The 20,112-nt window shown below is 37.0% G+C and overlaps 1 protein-coding gene across 2 annotated transcripts in view; it reads right to left on the bottom strand.

The window, feature by feature from the left end:
* Nucleotides 1–20,112, bottom strand: part of NFIA (nuclear factor I A) — a 362,734-nt gene that overhangs the window by 164,827 nt on the left and 177,795 nt on the right. For both annotated transcript variants that reach the window (XM_090269546.1, XM_090269545.1), the window contains exon 3: nt 8,717–8,782. In XM_090269546.1, coding sequence (XP_090125672.1) covers nt 8,717–8,782 — 66 coding nt within the window. The remainder of the gene's footprint in view (nt 1–8,716; nt 8,783–20,112) is intronic.

The following is a 20,112-nucleotide window of genomic DNA, read 5'->3' as shown; positions in this document are numbered from 1 at the left end:
TTTGACAAAGGTGTGAACTGGGCCCTCTCACCTCATTCACCCCTGAACATTAAGCATCTAAGAGATCAGAGGCACGCAGGACATAACTGCTCTGTCAAGGAAGTTGGGGGTTTGGTATGAGCATTCTTCTGCAGAGTGCATCATGACTTATCCAGGATTTGCCGAGTCCTTTCCTTGGCTTAAGTCCAGCATAATGTGGCTTCCTGCCACCCCTATCTCCAACTGTCCTCTACTTCATTTATGCCCCTTAACCCACACGAACCCCGTTACTGTTCCTCCAACTTGTCTGAAGACCTCTCCATGTATTGTTCCCTCCTCCCATAACAAAAGTCTCTAATATCTACACAGTTCTCTTCTTCATCAGGACATAGCTCAGATGTCAACATACTGGAATGGCCTTCTGACCACTCTATGCAAAAGAGCATCTACATCTGCCTCTGTTTATCCCCTTATCTTGCTTTATTTAATATCACATGGCAACTGACACATATATTAGTTCACTGTTTGCTCCTACCAGAAGGTAAGTGCCATAAGAAGAGATATTTTGTCTGTTTTGTTCAGTGCAATGCCTGATTCTTAAAATGCACTAAATATTTGTTCAACAAATGAATGAATGTAGCCTTTCTCCCTTACCAGACTATGACGCCTTCAAAAACAGGATGTTGTGTTGATTGCGGGGGGGTGGGGGGGGTACAAGGAGACTAAACGGTAATGGAAAAAATACAATAAAAAATTTTTTTTAAAGAACAGGATGTCTGATCCTTCTCTATATTTCTTCAATGACCCTAGTACATAGTCCAAATGTACCCGGCAGATTCTTATTAACTATTTGCTGAATTACTTATGAGAAAATTGAGGTACAAGTCTTTAAGTGACTTGGACAACTGATTTTCCCTTAACATTTGCTCAGTGTCAGGCTTGTAATGACAACTGTCCTTTGCTAATGTGACCTATTCAGAAGCTATGATTTGGCTTCTCCTTGTTCATCTCTTGAGTTTATAAATGCTACTTGCTGAGAAGCTCTCTGGTTGCAAAATATGTACAGAGATCTAAGAAAACCCTAACTTTCCTTCATGGAGAGATTGTTGGAAGCCTGTGCCTATTTTGCTGGGTTTCTCCACAACAACCCTTACACTTGCATCCTTGAATATTTGCCATATGATGCCTGTGGATAAGGCATATTAGACTCCCTAGTTCCCTCTGGGTTAAAATCAACCAAGTATAAAAATTAACAACTGAGATGGGGCAGAGTAATCTGCAGTAAATACTACCCCTCCCCCATCTTGCATTTGAGATATCCCAGTGGATTTCCTGAACACAAGGGAAGAGAATTGCCTGGAGCTGAGTAAAACCCAAAGAAAAGCAGGAAAAAAAAAAAAAATGAGGAAGCTATAGGGAGAAAAGGTGTTAAAAAACCTTGTGGCCACATGAATTTTTCTAGCAGACAACTAATCAATCTGGATTAGCGACTCCAAATCCCCAAATAAATTATTTATATTACACCCAGTTTGCTAATATCTGCAATTGGATAATTCCTTCCAAAAAAATAATATACAGTCTTTAAAAGAACAAATTCACACTAAAATGTCAAACCAGACTCTATTATTTGTGGTAAGGAAAGCGCATACACTGTTCCTGACCTAAACTCGCCTGTCTGATATTTCACCATGGGGATTTTTAATTTATGGAGAGGGGTGTGAAAGTCACGATTAGGAATACACGGCAGGTCCTTCTAAGGACACCTCTGTCAAAGGGTCCTGCCAGAGTTGGTGCAGGCTTAAGTCACAGGGAGACAGAGCAATAGCAGATGGAGCTGCAGCCATACACCAGGTGCACCTCCTACCGTTCTGTGACTTGATGACGGCTCCTCATTTGATCTCTTTTCTGAGCCCAATTCAAATGCTACATGAATTGTATTGCTTTGCATTTTCAGAATAGAGATCTATAGATAAATCGGCACGATCCCAAATAAATGATAAATAAGCACTTAAAAATGCTTTCCCACATGGAATGTTACATCCAATGGACACTCAGGTGGTTGTCACTCCTGGGACAAGAGTCACAGACACAAATAAATTTGAGGACCAGACAGAAACCCCTTTTTTCTCCTTTTCTCTGCAACTATTTCTGTGGTGGTGGAGGTGGGGATTGGAGGCTGGGGGGGGGGGGGCGTGGCAAGGGAAAATGTCTGAAATAGACCACCCAGCCAGTCCATTTTAGAATTTAGAAATCAGGGGAACCAAGTCTAAAACATTCCCTACTCTGGCTACTAGCCAACCACTTAGAGTCTATTCAGCTAGTTATCCTCTGTATGTGCACAATAAAAAACCCATAATGTGTGAGGTAAAACTACTCTTTACAATGAGTACAAATTGCCTCCCTATTTTTCAGTTGAAAAGGCTCCTTGACTACAGTGGATCCTGTGCAAAGCTCGGCACACTCCACACCGCAGGATGCAAGCGGGGGAAGCCCCCAGCCTCACCTAGCACCTCCTCTTTCACAAGGCAAGATCCAAGAATTTCCTTTGTCTGGAGGCATTTCTAAAGAGGCTCTCCAAACAACGGTGGGTCACATCTGCTAACAATATTTAAGAAAGCACAAGTCACCTGGTCTCAGATTGACATTTCAGATCAAACCAAACTCTAGTTCCCTAGTTTCTTGAAGAAGAGAGACTAGCTACGTCACATTGCTAAAAATTATTCAGTCAGAATTTAATTAAACGATCTGGAAACCAGAAGGTATTTACGTTTTAACGTCTCCTTGAGTTGGGACCTTTACATTTTAGAATATTGATCATTACTGTTATGGCTGTTATTTTGGTGGTCACTCTACTGTGTCTGTCTCTGCAGGGTTTTTTGAAAGAACACTGCAGAGAATAACTGTTGCTAGGTAAGTTGTAAGAGAAAGTCATGCAAATTACGACATATTGATAAACAAGTCAGTGGTGCTGGAATGCTCTCACTTTCCCAATAAAATGCAACTGTAAGGTTGCATTGCCTGTAAAATTTTTTTAAATAACCCAACTAAAATGACACATCAGTCAAAATAGTTCCTACAACAAGCAGTCTATCTAGTAGTAAGAGATAATTTTTAGAGTCTGGAATTATGAATTTTATTGCCTTCCCACTATGTATTAATATAGCAATATAATATTACAATATACTATATATTTGAAGAGGTAATGAAAAAATTTTTTTTAAAAAAGGGGGCCTGCAATTTGTAAAGAGAATATTATCAGATAAAAGAACACTTATTCAAAGGAAAAACAGAAATTTATAGTTCTCTTATCCCACCATTAAATTATAAAGTGAATCCTACACATAAATCTGACATCAGGAAGTCAGTAGCCTGGAAGTTATTTCATAAATAATTAAATACTCAAAATACAGAAATGGGTTAAATGATAACTAATGAGATATTGCCAACTGTGGTTAAAGAAAAGTACATTCCTTGTTCGTCTAGCAACATTTAGCAATGATACCTATTTAACAATGTAAGATGGGAATGACATAAATGAAGACAGTGAACATGAAAGCTAGATTCAACTAATACGTCAGGGTGATTTTCAAACTGGCAAGTAGAGCTGGAAATTTTCAAAATCTGGGGCAAGCATCATGATTAATGGCCTTCCACTGATTACAAAGGGTTGATGCCACCAACATAGGTGTAACTGTCAGTTAAATGAGGAAGAACAACCATGATTAAACATGAAGAAAATAACCTAAATACCAACTTTGACTTCCTGTTATAAGTATCACATGTTAAAATATTAATATTAGCAGGCTGTTCAGGTGATGAGAGTTAGTAAATAGAAAAAGAAAACAAAACATGTGAACATAGCTTTTCTTTCTCTGGCAAGGGAATCCCACATTTTCTTTCTTTACTTTTTCTCTCTCCCTTTTTTTAAGCTAAGGGTGCTTTGACAGTGAATTGCAGTGGGAAATGTGCTTTCAGACTGCTGATGTTGACTGCTGATGTTGGACTATGTTGTTCTCAGACATGGACTCAAGGAAGCCCCACAGAAGCGTGCCTTGAATTAAGTAGAGGGGCTATCACATGAGCTTTTCCTCCACTAATAACCGACCTGATGCACCACAGAATGAAAGCTTTGGGGGACTGTTCATAGGCCCAGTAAATATCAGGCACAGACTTCAAATGTTCTGTCTCATAAATACTTTTCACAGTAGCCAAAGCACAACATGGGAATTCACCAAGGTGGTTTGAGTAGGTGTTCCTAGTCAAAGTTCAACAAATAAGACTTAAAACCTTCAGGATCTCTTGAAAAGCCAGAAAGGGGGTTTCAGGAATATGCAAAAGGACTCCATAAATGATACCAGTCAGAGCCGAGAACTTCATTAGGATCACATTCCCTATGATAATCTACCATAAACTAATATGACAGTATTTCATATACAAGTAACCATTGGACAATTTGGGGGTGAGGGAGCCAGCCACCCCATGCAACTGAAAATCTGCATATATCTTTTAAACCCTCCCCCAAATTAGATGTCCTTCAGTATCTGAAGGGGACTGGTTTGAGGATTCCCATGGATATCAAAATCTACAGATGCTCACATTCCCAATATAAAATAGTGCAGAACAACACATATAGGCAGCCCTCCACATCTGCACACTCCCAACTGCTGATCGCAAACAATACAGGTATTTATTGGAAAAAAATCTACCTATAAGTGGGCCCATGCAGTTCAAACTCATGTTGTTCAAACCAATATTTGATCATGCTGCTCATTGGGATGGAGTAGAAGCTGAGGTACAACTTGATCTAATATGTTTATTAGTACCAAGCCCCTAGCCTTGGCTTCCTAGCCCTATTAATCGTATCTGTGTCTATATGTCCATGTGTCTGCATACAAATTTACCCCACACCCATATTAGATTTTCATCTTCTCCAGGGTTTTATTTTATTTATTTTTCTTAAAAACCTCTTGGTAAGTCAATAGTGAGCATAGACTCAAAAAATATTTGGGGGCAATGACAACATATTCATCTATTAATTAACTGTATTCATTATGTAAATAAATATCAGGTACCTACTAAGTTCAAGGCACAGAGCTATGTGCTATACAAGATGTTTTAAGAAGGAATTTGTCATGAATCCTACCCTTAATCAACTTATAGCTTTCAATAAGACAGATTCTATTTGATCTGAGCCAAGGAAAACCTCAGCTAAAATTGAAGACATCCAGGAGGAGTCCCTTCTTTCCAGAACCACCTTCTTCTTAAGGTTCTTCTAAAGGTTCTATAAACTCTGAATTGTCCTTGTAGTTCTCAACTCCTGGGGGGTGAACAGAACATGAGGAATAGAAATAAACAGTGTAACAGAGGTGGCACTGTGGAGATTATGGACAGGTTTGAAAAGATTTATAGCTGATGTTCCAGAACAGAATAGGTATCTACTAAAGATGTCTCTGAATCTCGTTTTATTTCTGACACTATCCCACTTCCAATCTCAGGTTCCCAGCTTTTGACCTTACTATGAACCAAGTATAATGCTATTTCATATGCATATACTCATTTTAATACTCACAAGGTAGGCTACTTTAGTGTTCCTATTTTACTGATAAGAAAACTGAGATTGGGATAACAGTTTATGCATAGTCATCCAGACATTATTTCATTTGAACTCAGGTCTGTTTGGCTCCGCAGGTAGAGTTTCCATCACTTATTATACCAATTTTGAGTTTCAGAGATCTTGCTATTTTATCTTCAGGCTTCAGATAATTCCTTCAAAATTCCGATCTAATTCTCTAATTGGACAAAGATTTGTTTTCTTTTACAGTTGAGTCTTAAGGGAGTACAAAAAAAGAAAGCAAAAATTCCACAGGGGGGGAAACAGACTAGCTGGACAGGGAAGAAACAGCTGCATCCACTTTAGGTAAAGTTACATGGCCTAGTTTATGGTTTTGGATGAAACAGCATGTTACCATTTGTCTATTCATTCTCCGTGGTTTACTAGGAAAATACCATTCGTTCCCCATTACCTTTCTCTTCAAGAGCTAGGATAAAAAGGATATTATTTCCCCTCTTATATATACATAAAGAAGCACTAATGAGTTCCCACTTTATTTGAAGACCAGAGTCTGTCACTTCTTCATCAAGATTCCAAAAATTCTTAAGAGTGTTGTTGACACATTTATGAGAGTTTCCACTTTAAAAACAAAAATGAAACAAACAAACAAACAAACAAACAAAAACCTTTCAGGTACTTATGTTCCATTACCTGGGGTTATGGAAAAACAAAGAACCCTCAAACAAAGCAACACCAGGAAGTTATCTAATGCATATAAATACTTAGCCCTGAAGTCTTCAATTCTTTTCCTTGAGGGATTATGTCTCTAGGCAAGAGATAAAATCATTTTGCCCCAATAACTTCATCTGAGATTGACACAAGGCAGATAGAGGAAACTAAATAGGCTGATGTTCCCCTTAGTCTCAGCTTCAGTTAGAGCTGTCTAAGACAAAGCAACTTCTACTTCTTTTTCTTTGAAACAAATAGGAATTTGAAACATGGGAATTTATAACTTTCTCCTCAAGATATTAATACTTTCTTTCTTCATACTCACACGATCCCCCCAAATGGTACTGTGATTCCTTGAGGTACAATCAAGAAATTTGGAATTAAAAGCGAACTTGGCTGGTATCACCACGTCTTTGGCCGAAAAATCTAGGCTCAGTCCTGGTTGCTTTTTGGAGTGGGAAACGTACAGTATCGGTATCACAGGCAGCTCCAGAAAGGCATGCCAGGCCTCTCGTGCTCTCAATTTATATTTGCATGAGAACAGCTTGTCGGCCATTTTATGAGGACAGCCAAGTCACGGGCCAGTGAGAGGGGCGGCCAGACTGAACTACGGGAACCACAGTCCCCCACAGCTCACAAAAATTAAAAAAAAAAATAAAGTGAATATCTCTGAACACAATATATGAAAAAACAAAACATTAAAGGCATCACCTATAAGTCAAGTAGGGCATAAAGAAAAAAACTCATCTACAAATATCACTCTTATAAATATTAACAAAAATAAGACGGAGCTGTTTATGACCTAAAAACAAGCCTTCAGAGGTCTCTCTCTCTCTTTTAATGCTTGCTTTGAAAAGACAACTTTGACAGAAAATACCACCAAAATACTGGGATGAGAAGAGGAATAGTCAGATAGTCCATATTTAATGTTAGAGCCTGGAGATATTATAAAGAATTTCCAGGCTTGGGAAATGAAACAAATCCTGAAAAATTAGTGATAGGATATCTAATGTGCTAACCTTAATCCTCTGACCCACAATACTGACATAATTCAATTTACCTATCTATTCCAACAGATCAGATGAAGAACCCAATAGGAAAATGAATAGAACAAAAGGAAGAGAGATTTGAGGAATGAGGTCATTCTAAGTAGATGAAAAACAAATATTGTCAGGCTGTACTGAGTAGAAAATAATAACAGTAACACTGAACAACAGCCAACATTTTTTAAAGTATAAATTATACAAATATGTACATATAATTTTATTTAATTTTTCAACAAGTAGGTAATATTATTACCATACTATTTTAAAGGTAAGGAATAAATCTGTACCCTGAGCGTTCAATTATTTATTTAGTATTATAAAGGTAAGAAATAGCAGAGGCAGAATTTTAAAGCAGGTCTGACACCACAGCCTAAGCTTTTAACCATGATGCCATGTTCTCCTCACAGGCCCCTCAAAGTCAAGTGTTCTCATTAGAGCCTCCAGCTTGACCACCAAGTGAAAAGGATTTTGAAACTTTATAAGATGATATCTATGAAAATACCTAATATAATGTTTATCATATGATAAATCAGTTTTTATTAAAACTGATGATTTTATGCAAATGAAAATTCCAATGTATGACAATCTTTTTCGTACTTGGAATGCATACCTCAAATTCAGTATTTCACCAGACACTATTGTATTTGTATTTAAAGGATTTATTCTAGTTATTCAAGTTTCTGCAATAGAAAGTTTATATTTATGCAATAGAAAGTTTACATTTATACAATTGAGGAATTCAATACTGTCATGTACCCTTACTGTTTTATTTTAGACAATTTAAAGCAAAAAATCCTTCAAAGACTGAGATCATTTTCTTAAAGTAATTAGCAAAGTATTGAACTCTTAAAAGGCCTCAAAAATATTTGTCAATAATCTTAAATCACTACTGAAGAAGATCATGAGGCATTTGCCCTGGTTGGGTGGCTCAGTTGGTTGGAGCGTTGTCCTATAAACCAAAAGGTTGAGGGTTTGATTTCCGGTCAGAGCACATCCCTAAATTGCACGTTCAGTCCCCGGTTGGGGGGTGTATGGGAAGCAACCGATAGATGTTTATCTCTCTCTGTGTCCCTCTCTCTCTCTAAAAATCAATAAACAAGTCCTAGGGTGAGAATCAAATGAATAAATATTAAAAGGAACTAAAATAAAATGAAAAAGTCATGATTCCTCCCTTATGCTTTAAAAGATTCTAATTTGGTAAGTCAATTCCACCTCTCATAGTAATTGACTTTCTTGAGAATTAAGGTTCTCATGGGTACCCAACAGTGTTTGGGGGTGGAGGTGCTAGAGTGATCCAGAGAATCCCTTGAGTCCTCAGTTGTTCCTATTGTGGACCACCCATAGGGCAGACCCCGAAATCCTTGTATTTGATTAGCTGCTGGCTACTGTGGACTCTCAAAGCTAAACTTACCATTTTCTGGCTGGTCCTTAATGTCAGCGTCACTTGGCTGGCTGGGACTTTCAGATTGACTTGAATCTGAAAAACATAAAAATACAGCCAACAATTATAGGGTCTGTGAGGGAAAGTGGATCAGAGGTGCCGGACTTTCTCAAAAGGGTCAGCATATAAACTAGGAGTGAGAAAGTCACAGTGAGAAATAACATGGTGAACAAAGAAGAAAAGAAAAGGGAGAGCGGGGCGGGGGCAGCAGTCCGTGCCCTTAGAGAGGAGTCTCGGTTTTCTTTACACCTCCAGTGCGTTTGGCTTGTGCCAGATCATAACTTGAAACTCTTCAGAAACTATTCCCTTACAGAGAGACCATTTCCAAACTGCTCTTCTCCATTATTTATATACTAGAGTCTGATAAAGACTTCATCCTTCATTACACACATCTGAAGCTTGATTCAGAACATAATAAAGTGTCAAAACATATTTTGAATCTGGTATATAAAAGCCGCCCAAACAACAGTAACAAGTTCTGTTGATATTTAGCTCTGTATTACAGCAACAGACTATGCAGACTAACACCATTAAATACTAGCGTCCTCAAATTCTAGCACATTTCCTTGAACAAACAGGATAAATCGGCGACGGCTTTCTGAAAGGTACGTTTCCCCCACTTTATAAATATTATTTTTCTCTTATACGAATGCATTTGGGAGATCCTTAATGGGGCTTGTTAGCAAAAACAGGTTTTTAGGTTCTTGCACACCTTTATCAAATTTCATTGATGTTTTATTTTAAAAAACATCATTTTCAAATGAAAAAAGTAATTCCATTAATTTAACTTCTAAATAGAATAATTTAGAAAAGAAGAACAATTTTAAAATGAGATAAAATTAAATCGGATCAAAAGACTTTCACAGAATTGGAAGAACTGTTGAGGAGAAAACAATCAGGCAAAATAGGTCAAGGGAAAATTTTTTGGATGGAAGCATTTTCTGAGACTTAAAACAGTATAAAGCATTATCTAAAAATAAAAATATTTTTCTAGAAAAAACTTATATTATCTGTAGAAAGCCTGAATCCAAAATTTGCCTTGACTTTACAGGATTAGAATTAACTGTCTGAAATTTGACCACATTTCAGCAAGAAGTTCAGTGCAAGATCAAAAGATCATGACACGTAACTGAATAAATTGGAAATATTACCTCTATTTGAACAGAGTTAGAGCAGTTCCGTTCTCTTTCTTGGATATATTGAAAAAAAAAAAAAAAAAAAGAAGTAGCTCTACTAGTGACCCTGGGTCAAGAAATACTAATTTATAACTTAGAAAGTTTCCCTGCTTTTAAGCAAATGAATATTTTAATTATAGGGAAGTGCTATAAAGAAAATGTCTACTTTAAAAATTTTAGATAATTTTAACCTGGTCCCATAGCAAAAATTCTATGTTGATTCAAAAGTTCAAGTAGCAAAAAATGTGAGATGTGAATTTTTATTTAAGTCTGGCAAAGCGATGGCTTTTATCATCTTATAACAATCACCATAGGGAAGAAACAAACCAAAAGTATTACGGGTCAAAAAAACTTTAGAGAAATCCTTCGGAATGAACCTTAGAGCCTGCCCTAAACATTAGAAGTGCAAATTTATGCTAGACCATATTTGAAATTTTAACTTCATAATTAATATTATTTTTATAGCAAAAGATTTTAAAATGTGGCATGACTACCTTCTTTTTTTTTTTCTAAGAGAAGATCCTATAATTTTGCCTTTAAAAATTACAAGTAAAATATCTGAGAAGTCACTCAAGATGTTTTAGAAGAAAGTCATACCCTCCTTATTTTTGTCCTGGAAAATTTTAAATCATTAACACCCATAATTAAAATTAAAGAAAATATGTAATTTTGTTTTAGGGAAAGTTAAAATCCTTCCTGATCATGTCCCAAAATATATACATGTAATCTTGCCAAATAGAACATTTTCTTTGGAGTAATACTAGCAAACCTAACTTTCTATATTATAGCTGAGCCGATGTTCTTCTAGGTGTAATATCTTCACAATTAATCACTTCATAAACAAATGGAAGAACATTTTCCATTTCAATTAATTTTAATACGCAATAACAGATTACTTTTCTGATATTTATCCATTAATATTAAGGCCAAAAGGATAATGAGAAACTCAAATATTTAAAAAATAATCTCAAGTGGACTTCCTTGGTTTTTTTTACTTTTCCTTTACATTTGGTTCATCATTTGTCTTTATAGAAATATAACATGATTATAGAAAACATGAACAGCAAAAGAAGACACATTCAAAGAAAGTTTAAAATTCCAAGACACTGAAAAAAGAAGCAGATCAACAGCAAATGACTGAGCCTCAGAAGAAGACTCAGCGCTTGTCTGATAGGGGCGGCAGTGCTCCCGTGAGCGCTGAGATACGAACACTGGAGGGGTCACCTCGCCAATCTGAAAACAGAATTTAATTTCTGCAATTCTCCTTAGATGCTGTTCTCCTTAGATGGCTGCATACTAAAACACACCATCATGGTAAGTAATAGGCAAAGTCAAAGGTCAACGAGAAAATATAAATGATTTTAAAAATTCAGTAATTATTATCCACCGAGGGCCATTCTTTCCTGAACCAAGGAACAAAGTTACCTAGTCCTGGTACTATTCTATGCTGAGCACACACGGACAGTTTCTCTGCTGTTGCAAAAGGTCACCAATGCTGTTAGGGAGCCATCCAGATGACCAGAATTACAAATTAATTCCTAGCCATACATTATTGATACAAATGAAAGATCTTTTTCTTAAGCATTTTCATTCAAACACTGTCATGAGGTTAACAATTAATTTACTCTTCTCTTTTTTATATTTGGTGGAGGCCTGTCAGCGGCCAAGGTAACTTTACGTTTTACTTACTTGAATAATTATCACGTGATTAGATGATTCCTACCACCTGAAATAATTAGAGCCCCGCCCCCAACACAAACCCAACTGCATTGAGTTGGATGCCATATCTTAGATCTGGCAGTGACTCCTTTCTAGTTCTCTGGTTGAAAATCAGGTGATTCGTATATCACAATGAAGAGGATATTATTTAAAGTGTGTTTAAATGATGGAGATGGAAATGGTATTGTGAGGAAGTACATTAGGATTCTCAATTTTTTTCCCATCTAGGGATTTGCTTTTTGTTTAAGAAACTGAAGACTTCAGCGTAACCTTGAAAAGCAATATTTCTTTTGGTTTTTAAAAAATTTATGAGCAGAAATTTAAACCTAAATAGACTGGGTTTGCATACTGAAGGCTGGGTTGAGACCTCTTAATTGAACACCAGTAGCCATTCTCTATGCATTTTTATGGCGCCTTCAGCTATAACTTTGGAGTACGCAAAGATATTTCACTATCGATATAATCACTGGGGAAAGGAATAAAATAAATCCTAATGTCATATTAGTCTCTGCTTCCATAAGCTTGTGCAATGCAAGAACAGAAACCTTGTACTATATTTATTACTTAAGCACATAGGCAGTTCCCCCAACCTCAGTTCAGCTCTCCTCAGCATGAAACCTCACAGAATACACCTTTTGGGAAGTTGAAGAATGACAAAAAAAATGTCAACGTGATTAAAATGAGCAGGCAAAAATATAGACATCATTTCCACCTGTTTTATGTATATTTAGGCATGACGCAAGGATGGAATGTTGTTAAATCCTGACCTAGAAGTAAACTTTCTCCTCTCCAGTCCTTAAATATACATATATCTGTTATGGTGTGAAATATTAAGTTGTACTTAGGTGTACTAACATGATTTTAAATGATATCCACGAGAATTTGAGCTCTGTAAGAAAACTCTTGGGTTATCTTCAGTACCTTCAGTACCTTCTAATGGTGCCTGGCCCAGCCAACGAGTCAATAACTGCTGAACTAAAGAGATGAATTTTCACTTGTTGTTCAGCTTTCTAACACTGAACCCACTGCCAGTGACTAAAAACTATACTAAGTTCAGACCTAAAAGGGGACTGGGACTTATAAATTGTTAACGGGGGGGTGGGGGGGGAAGTCCTTTGTTTCTGCTTGATGTCCCTCTTTCGTCGGGCTTGGCAGGGGCGAGAGGGGCACATCTCTCTGGTTCGGGGTTGGGGGAATCTCGCACACAGAGTTTAGAATTTACAATCACCTCTGTGATCCCCTGGCTAACACACTGTAAGAGGCTCTTCAGAATAGCAGGAGCCGAGGACCGTGAGTGTGACACATTAGGAGGTCCCTGGAAGTGTGTACTGGCTAAAATGATGGATGACAGAGGAATATTTTACATCTTCAAAAAATACAAAGATAAGAGAAACCTGCCATATTCGGACACTCAAAGAATGCCTCAAAATCTGCTGTTGTGAAAAGCTGATAAAGGAAGAACAGGTACGCAGTGGGGAAGAACCCTTCCTACCCTAAAACAAACCAGGTAATTTCTGTTCAGTCAATACGATATCAACAAAAGTCTATGGACCATAAAAGTACAAATTCTGGTTCCACTAGAAAAATAATTTAGCCGAAGTTTCAACCTTCCTACACGCATGATTTAGCCAAAGAAGAAATTTGAGAAGCCTTTGTTAGAATTTTGTGTCGTTTTAAATCTCCCAAATTAAAAGATGATATGAAGAAACCAGAAGGCACGCAGAAACAAAAGTGAGTTAGTAAAGCAAAATAAATAAAGTGCAAATGTCACCTAAACAAACTGGGGTTGCTTATAGTGAGAGGGGAAAAGCAAAGACAGTAATGAATATTTTTTTGCAAATAAGACTTAAGAGCATTCTTGGGGTTAAAAAGAAAAAGGAATAAGGTTGATTATATTCTCAACAAAATAAAGAGTTAAATGACCATCTAGAATTGTAACCCTTAAAGATGTTCAAAATTTAGGTAAGCTTTTGATTCTTAGGTTTGGGGAAATGAGTACATTGCAAAAGAGTCAGGTACTAGAATACCAAGATTCATTATTCTTCATTGATGATGTTATGATAGAAAAATAATTATTTCTGATTTGTAGTGTAAGTTTTAGAATTACTCTGTTTTGATCATCCAGTATCATACTCTGTTTATTATAGTAAGAAAACCTAGAAAATCAAATGGCTCTGCAAGTCACATTTTATTCATTAACTTCATAGTTGCAGTTATAAAAGAAATAATATTGTAGTATTTTAACATAGTTAGGAATTTTAACATAGTTAGGAATATTGTCTATATGTTCCAGTATCACCATGACCTTATAGACTGAAGTGTGAGAAAATATTTGGGAAAAAATCTTTATTTGAGAATGTGGAATGTCAGTGCACAGGTGCACACATATATATCCAATTTGTAGCTTATGTGTAAACACTGATGAATACAATAGCATCAGCTACATAACACATTATCCATCATGGTCACGACAAAAAACAAACAGAGATTTGTAATACCATCACTAAATCTGGACCACTACAAATATTCAGTTATGATTAGTATTTCCAGAAAGAGAAAAAATAACCAGACTGATATTTAACATTAATTAGTGTGTATAACTGTGGCCCACTTAATGAGAAAACACCATAACCTACATTTTAAAACATAAACTATGAGGTGAGCGACACCAGACAAGTTTCCTTCGCTTTTAAGTGGAAACACGCCCCTGTTCTTTAAATGAAAAGTCTTACCTCTTTGTACTTGAAATACAGATTTTGATGTGTCTAACTTTCCCAGTTACCTAGAATCGTTTGCGTGGATAAGGGCCTGCGTGCATGATCACTGTAGGAATCAAAGCATGGAGAGCAGGTCCTTCTCCGGAGGGAGATGGGGAGTGGGGCACAGGAGACGCTCAAGTTCCCAAAGGACCAGGCACGTTCGCACACGTCGGGCCTCCTCTCCTCTCATCAGGATTCGGAGGGAGCAGGAAGGCTGCGCTCATGCAGCAGTGACTTGGAAGGGCTCCACCAGACCACCCCGGGGCTGCCAGCTGCTCGGGAGAGCCACCCCTTAGCAGCTCTTGTGTATCGAATTTTCAGGGCGTACTTAAGAGTATTATATAAGCTAGGTAACTACCACTTTCCTTCTTAAAACTTTTCAAAAATGCCTTTCTGAAGAAGAATTTATGATATATTAAATTTGCAGGATGAGGTTTTTTGGCATTAATGCTGATATTCAAGGCCCATCTGTTTAGTCAGGACTGTGTATTATGATGAGACAGTTTCGGTTGAAAAGTGATTCAACCGTCTTATCACCTACTCATAAATGTGTTATTTTTCTATGCGCACAAGGAGGTTGCAAGATGATACACAGTTTTAACATTCAGAAAAAATTGCGTAACTTTTGTTGTGTTATGACAATGACGGGAAATCATTTCTAAGCTTTAAAAACACAAATTCAGTCACTCTGAAAGTAATGACAAAATGACTCAATCTTTAAACCTTCGATCTTTGCATGAGGCTGATTTCAAATAATAATCAGCTTTTTCTCAGAAGTTATAAGTGAACTCAATGGGAAAAATACGGTGATTATGAAAGATATACATGCACAATATTTGAACTAAATTTTTAATTTCTCACATTTTCTATGGCAAGCATCTGTGACTAAAGTAAACAAGCGTTTAGGTAATCACAATGATTTCTGCTTTTCCTATAATTGAAGCTGCATTGACACATGATGGTGACCTGTTGTTCTAGTCAGAATTCAAGTTATTGAATCAACCTGGTCACCTACCCACTCGTACATAAATAAAGACCTGCTTAAAAAGCAGTTACTATCACATTGATGCGTATCAGAATTGTGGTCAATTTCCCCTTTGTAATCAACATTTTTTTTCCCATAAACAAAATTAATCAAAACAGTTCTTAAACAGAATATATACTTGGCAATTACTTATATAATTGCCTATACAACTGAAGTAGAAATTTTCCCTACTTCTGCGTTGTAAAAACAAATGTGTCAAATGAAATAATGCATAATTAAGTTAGAGTCTATATGCATGATTTTCATGTATCTGGATATCTGTAAAGAAATATACTAAAATAATATATAACCATGCTGTTTTAGTATTTAAGGTAGTATTCTAAGTACTAACTTTTTTGCATTCATATTCACTATGGAAAGGAGCCTGACATGGTAATAAGGTGTCCTAAAAACACACAAAAAAGTCTGTTTTATAACTTACCTGCTCTGGATCTCAGTTTCTTCATCTGTTAAATGGGGACACTAATGACAATTTTGCCTAACAGGATTATTGCAGGGATCCAATAAAACAATGCAAGGAAAGGAGGTTTTGAAACTCTACGGTGCCAAAAAATGTATGTTTATCATGGCAATGTAAATCTTCCCATCCACACAAGTTTTTTGTTTCTTTTAAAAAATCAGTGCCAACCCACACATGATGTGATTCTGGTATAAACCATGAGCATCACAGACCTGGTTTTAAAGAAAGGGTTCTTAATTCCCATATACTGGGAAAGAGATTATCTCTGATAATGGAAATGTAAATCTCAGCTTGCCATTGTTTATTCCAGACAGACATTTGTGTGTTAAGTCTGTTTATCAGGCAACACTTTGTCTAAGCCAGGAAGTAGTCAGTCTTTGTAACAAGATGTATGCAAATGAATTTCCCATGAGTCTCTGCAGAAAATTGTAGCAGGAAAAACAATTTCCCTGTTACTTTACCAGCAAGAAGCTACCTCAAAAGTAGAACAGAGAAAGAGAGCTCTGAGCTACACTATGCTGATGAGTTTAAAAGAGTCCTAAACATGTGCTCACAGTCTGTTACTCTTTACTCTAAGCAGACTTGGTGCATTACATCTGTTTATCAGACAACACTGTCTGGGTATTCAGGCTTTGTAACCTGTGTGAAAATGAATGGTGACCATAATCCCATGAAATAACCTGTCTGAGGCAAAACTCCAGACCTCCTGTCACTTTATGAATCCCTACCAACAGAAGCTTCCATGAAACATTTGAGACTTTAAAAAATACATCTACCTTTAACTTTTTGCCCACCTCCTACCTTCAATAACTTGATTCCCTAATGGCATAATAGACTCAGGAGAGAATTGTGAATTTTATCACGCAAGTTGGACTAGTAAATAATAAATAAAAAATTTCCTAACATCCTATATGATGACTAAAAATAGGGAGTATTCTTTAATTCTATTATTACTTATTTTGTGATTCCCTTTAAAAAAAATCTTAATATAACTAACTTTTTTTTTTTAAGTCTATATGTGAAGAGTTGAACAGTACAATTCTTTTTTTTTTTTTTTTTCTTGTTGGTTTTCTACAGCATTTGAAAATCTGACCAAAGGACTTGAATTGGTTTAGCTTGTCTTCCTAGACAAAATAAACACTTTAGGACTCTACTTGTTTGTATTCTCCTCAGTGGTGCTGTATGCATCAGCAGCTAAAAACAAAGAAACTTTTTAGCTGCTCAGACAAAATGAAGCTTCCCAAACAAGGAGGCAAGGGAGGGGGCACGAGCTGAGGGGAGGGTGGGGGTGGAGAAGTGTGCAGAAAGTCTGACAGTCCATTCAATATAGGGATGATGGCTATAATGCATCCAGGGTCCCCTTGCTAATTAAATATGCATTGGCACAGTTTTGATCGATGCAAGCCATGGATCAGATGACACACCTGCAAAATCTTGAGCCCAGAGCTCCCAGGAAAAGGGAAAATACAGTCTTGTCTCCTTATCTTTGTTTTCAAAGGCTCTCAATTTCTGTGCTTAGATATCTAATTTAATTCTCTCACCCCTCAGCAAACTGGATTAGGGAAGTCAATACAGCCTTTGTGCATCGACAGGAAAACACAGCTTTCCTTTTATTCAATTTAGCTATGACCTTTAGACAAAGATAATGACAATTGTCTAAAAGTAAGGTTAAGGCCTCCAGAAGAAGACCCCCAGAGCTAAGGGGTGGATGGAATTTTGGATGACAAGGTAGTGGGGTTCACTGTGACATTTTTCTGCTTTGAAAGGAAAAAAAGGAGGAAAGAGAATTAAGAATTAGTGGGCAATGGGGGGATATATGGAGGGCAGGGAGAAAACATAGAAGAGATTTAAATCCACTGACTAAATAACCAAACTCTAAAATCAACTAGACCTTGTAATATCCATAACCGGGAAATAATTTTACGGAAGATGAGGAATGAGAATGGCACAGTAACAATCTGCCTAAAAAATGCAGACTCTGAAATGAGAAGGTTGAAGATTCTGTGGTTGGTTACATCAGAAGTTTGGGGTTCCTGCCTTCCTTTCCTTCCTCCCTGCCCTTCCCTCCCTCCCTCCCCTTTCCTTCCTCCCTCCCTTCCTTCCATCCCTCCCATCCTTCCCTCCTTCTTTCCTCCCTCCCTCCCTCCCTCCCACCTTCCTTTTCTCCCCAGAAGCACTTGAGAAAACAGAACTATCAGTGTGCTCATGAGTTCCACCACCATGAGAAATATAACTAGAAATTTTGGACAAGTCTGGGTCTCTACAGTGTTGGCAACATTCACACCACTACTCCTAATCAAAAGGGAAAATGATACTGCAACCTTCTCCTGAAATAGCACAAATTCCCTTTAATTTCCTTGTCTTTGGACCTACTCATTCCATTCATCAATTCATTGCATTCATTAATGCCATCTAGTATGTACCTTTCACCCTGTATACCTGGAGATACAAAATGAAAAAAGGCAAGATCTCTGCTCTTAAGGAGCCCTCCATCTATCAGGATAATGATAATTCAATCAAGATTCTGTGGCATCGTCTCTTGATTAAGTCCTGTCTCCTGGTTAAATTAATATACAGCAACATGTTACTGTGCACATTTGTAAGAGCTTTTATTCTCTTACTATTAGCAACAACCAGTACCACTAATTGTAGTCTTGTAACAGAATTTAGAGTAGCCTGGATATTAACTGTTGGTGGTAATGTGTGGGATTGGCTTTTCTAGTAAGAGAGAGGGATTTAGGCAGAGTCCCTTCAAGTGAAATATAAATCTATTATTACATAATTAGCATTATTGGAATGGTGTAAAGTATCAAAATAGTTTTTGAAAATCAGATTTTTCTTCTTGGAAACAATTTCATGGCTAGTGCCGAATGTTACTCCTAATCAGGCCTGGAGTCCTCCCTTTAATGAAAATGGCAGTTCTTTCTAACAGAGGTGGTCATGGTACAATGAAAAAGGCAGAGGACTCTGTTAGAAAACCTGAGTTTGAGTCCCTTCTTGGCCATTCATATTAGCTCACGGAGTGGGCAAGCCCCTTCATGTCTCTGAACTTCCATTTGCTTATCTTCCAAATGCCTGACTTTCAAGATTATGAGAGCTAAATGGCATGATTTAAAATGCCTTTTAAATTATAGGAACAATAATTATCTAACTATACAATGCATAGAAGCAGGTTTTCTAAAGTATATGAACTGATTAAGGAGTCACATTGACTACTTACTTTTATTTCCTATCTCATTATTTTTATTGCCAGATACCACAGTATCTGGAACATATAGGTACAAATAGATGTCTGTTGAAATGAAATTGAAATCACAAGTGACAAAAATAGCTCTTTCAAAGCCATAAAATAAAATAGAGCCTATCTTGGGAGATGCCAACAGATGTTCTTGGGTGGCTTTTCTGGCTTTGGGGAAACTGCATGACTAGATGGTGGTGTATTGCATGTGGGGGGGGAGACCCTATGGCAGTCAGAAGAACTGTTTTATGGCCTTCAGTTAAGGACCGGACGTAGGGGGCTTAGAAAGGTTCTATCCAGCTCTAGAGTTCCAATTTGAAATATATCATTAGCAACCCAGTTGTTTGTTTTCTGGCTGCACTGAAAACTGGGACCCCAATTTCATCAAAAGGGACCAGGTGTTATTTTCTTATGTGCTGCCGATTGTAAGTGCAATTAGAAATAAAATGAAGGCAATAATCATTATACGTCAAAGACTGTCACTTCTTTATCAATGACCACAAATAGTCCACTAAGATCATGAATGTTTATCTTCAGTGATTTGGCCAACCCTGGCCACAGAAACCCACAAAAAATGTTTTCTCTTTACAACTTTTTCCATCATGTTATCAGAACACCAGGAAACTTTGTGTTTAGGAGCTACTGAATAAAGAATCCTTAAAGAACTTAGTCTAGGTCGTAGGTCCTAGCATTTAGAATACTTTCAAAAAAATATATGTAAGATATACCTTCTCTAATATATATTACATATCTTTAAAATAGTATCAATTTCCACATTGATAATAACTTTACCCTAATAACTTGGTTTCTGAACCTATAATAAATACGCATGAATACAGAGTTAGCATTCATTTGGTTAACCAATGATCCCCAGGCTTCCCATATTATCATAATAAAGCTCACGAGACACCTGATTATTCAGACAATCACCCAAGGCTTACGTAAGTATAAATAGTCATGTATGTTTTGT

Source organism: Furipterus horrens, unplaced genomic scaffold, assembly GCF_987537825.1.
Source record: "Furipterus horrens unplaced genomic scaffold, mFurHor1.1.pri manual_scaffold_3, whole genome shotgun sequence".
Taxonomy (NCBI): Eukaryota; Metazoa; Chordata; class Mammalia; order Chiroptera; family Furipteridae; genus Furipterus; species Furipterus horrens.
Note: the sequence above shows the minus strand (reverse complement) of the source record. Positions and strands in the feature narration are given on the sequence as shown.